At 63.5% G+C, this 1,879-nt stretch overlaps 1 protein-coding gene across 1 annotated transcript in view; it reads left to right on the top strand.

Moving 5' to 3' along the window:
* Positions 1–1,282: 1,282 nt before the first annotated feature.
* Positions 1,283–1,879, top strand: part of EFNA1 (ephrin-A1) — a 4,348-nt gene continuing 3,751 nt past the window's right edge. Inside the window, exon 1 of the mRNA XM_009996228.1 lies at positions 1,283–1,302. Coding sequence (XP_009994530.1) covers positions 1,283–1,302 — 20 coding nt within the window. The remainder of the gene's footprint in view (positions 1,303–1,879) is intronic.

The raw sequence follows: 1,879 nt of genomic DNA, 5'->3' as shown, positions 1-1,879 counted from the left end.
TGAGTGCCCAGCATGGCCGGCCTGGGGACGTGGCCCTGCCCTGGCCACAAACAGCCTGGCACTGGGCCGTGCCTACCTGCCGGGCAGCACGCAGCTGGAGCCACACATCACCATGAACTTCGCTCCTGGCCACGGACTGGATGGTCCTCATCCTCCCCTGGCTGGTGACGTCAGCCCAGGCCAGGGCTGGGGTGCACCTGGGTGTCCTCAGCTGAGAAACCATAAATAGTTGTCACGAGCTCGGCAGCCTCTGCCCAGCCCCACCTGCCCTGTGCTGCTCTGCCGCGAGTGTTTACGGTGTGAAACAGCTTCACCTTTGCCCTGTGAACCAGAGCTGGGGCCCTGCCTGCACGGGCACTAAATCCGTCCCTCACCCGGGGCAGTCCCCAGCCGCACACACGCCAGGTGGCCTGGCCATGACCGTGTGCACAGGCACCTCTGGCACCCCCAGTGCTGCTGCGGGCAGGTGCACACCTCAATGCTCACCCCATCCCTGCTGCTGCTCATTCCCCACCAACAAGCCCTGGGTGATTCAGCATGAGGTGGTAACAGGGCACCCTCCAGACCCAGCTTGTCCCTTGGGCTGTCCCCAGCAGGGGACATGTGCTTATCCCTCCTCCCCAGGCCAACCACCACTCCTGGTACTGCCCTTTTGATGTGTATCAGGCCAGGTCACCATGGTCCCAGTTCCATCCCTGTCCTTGTGCACTGGTGGCCCTGCCCTGGGGCTGGGGACAACAGCAAAGGGGTGTAGGGGGGAGCCCCTCAGCACTGGGTATCATGTACCATTCCCACAGGATGGATCCAGTGTGGTGCTCTGGGAGGCTCACCAGCCCTCAGGGCTTGCACCAGGCCTGCCAGGGGGACAGCCTCAGGTGCTGGGCTTTGCCAGGGCCTGCACGGTCCCCTCATCACCACTCCCTGCCTCAGTTTCCCCAATCACCCAGCATGGGCTGTAGCAGGGGCAGCACTGGGGTGATGCCAGGACCCTGGGGAGGGGGCAGATGCGGTGCTGACCCTCTCCTACTACTGCTCAGCTGTGCCTATCCCTGTGGCACGTGTGTGCCACACTCTGGCTCTCCCATCCCAGAGGGGTTCCTGGGAGGTTCCCCAATACAAGCCACAACAGCGCTGGTTCCCCAGGAGCAGGAGGCCTTGCACAGTCATTACGGCGCTGGGGATGATGTCAGACCTGGCCGCAACCAGGGAGGATGAAAGGGAAGGAGCGGGTCCCTGTCCCGTGGGAGCCAAGAGCCAAGAGGGGCCAGAACTTGGGGCGGACATGGGGGATGCGGGGAGGATGTGAGGCACCAGCCTCACAGCCCGAGAGCCCTGTGGGATCCCTCGGTTGCTGCAGCCAACGCTGGCTCTCGGTGGCTCTCCGGTTACCAGCACGGTGCCAGTGCCTGGCCGAGCCCCCCCAGCGTGCCGGGGGGAGCGTTCCTCGCACGGCTGCCGCGGCAAGCATGCAACATTACCCACAATCAATGGATCATTATGGAATAAACAAGAGGAAAAGTTGTTTTGCAAATGCGGCTGAGCTATCGCTTCACAACACGACGGCAAGAGTGTCACTGTGCTGAGCTCAGCCAGGATGGATCCGTGTTGCAGAGTGGCAGGATCAGAGAGCCGGCCATCGTGCACCCACAGCCCCCCACCCTGCACCGGCGGGGGGGAGATGTCAAAATACAGAGCAAACAGAGAGAAGGGGAAGCGAGGTGGGGGACACGTGTGGGGTCATTCCAGTGCTGGAGCAAAGCCCTGGGAGACCAGAAGCATCTGATAAGGGCAGGGGAGGATTGGATGGGGGGGCTGCCCCTGCCACCCCCAGCCCTCCTGCCCCCTGGTACCCTCTTGGCAGCCACTGCCCCCCCCCAGG

Source organism: Chaetura pelagica, unplaced genomic scaffold, assembly GCF_000747805.2.
Source record: "Chaetura pelagica isolate M959 unplaced genomic scaffold, ChaPel_1.0 scaffold270, whole genome shotgun sequence".
NCBI lineage: Eukaryota > Metazoa > Chordata > Aves > Apodiformes > Apodidae > Chaetura > Chaetura pelagica.
This window is presented reverse-complemented; position numbering and strand designations above follow the sequence as displayed.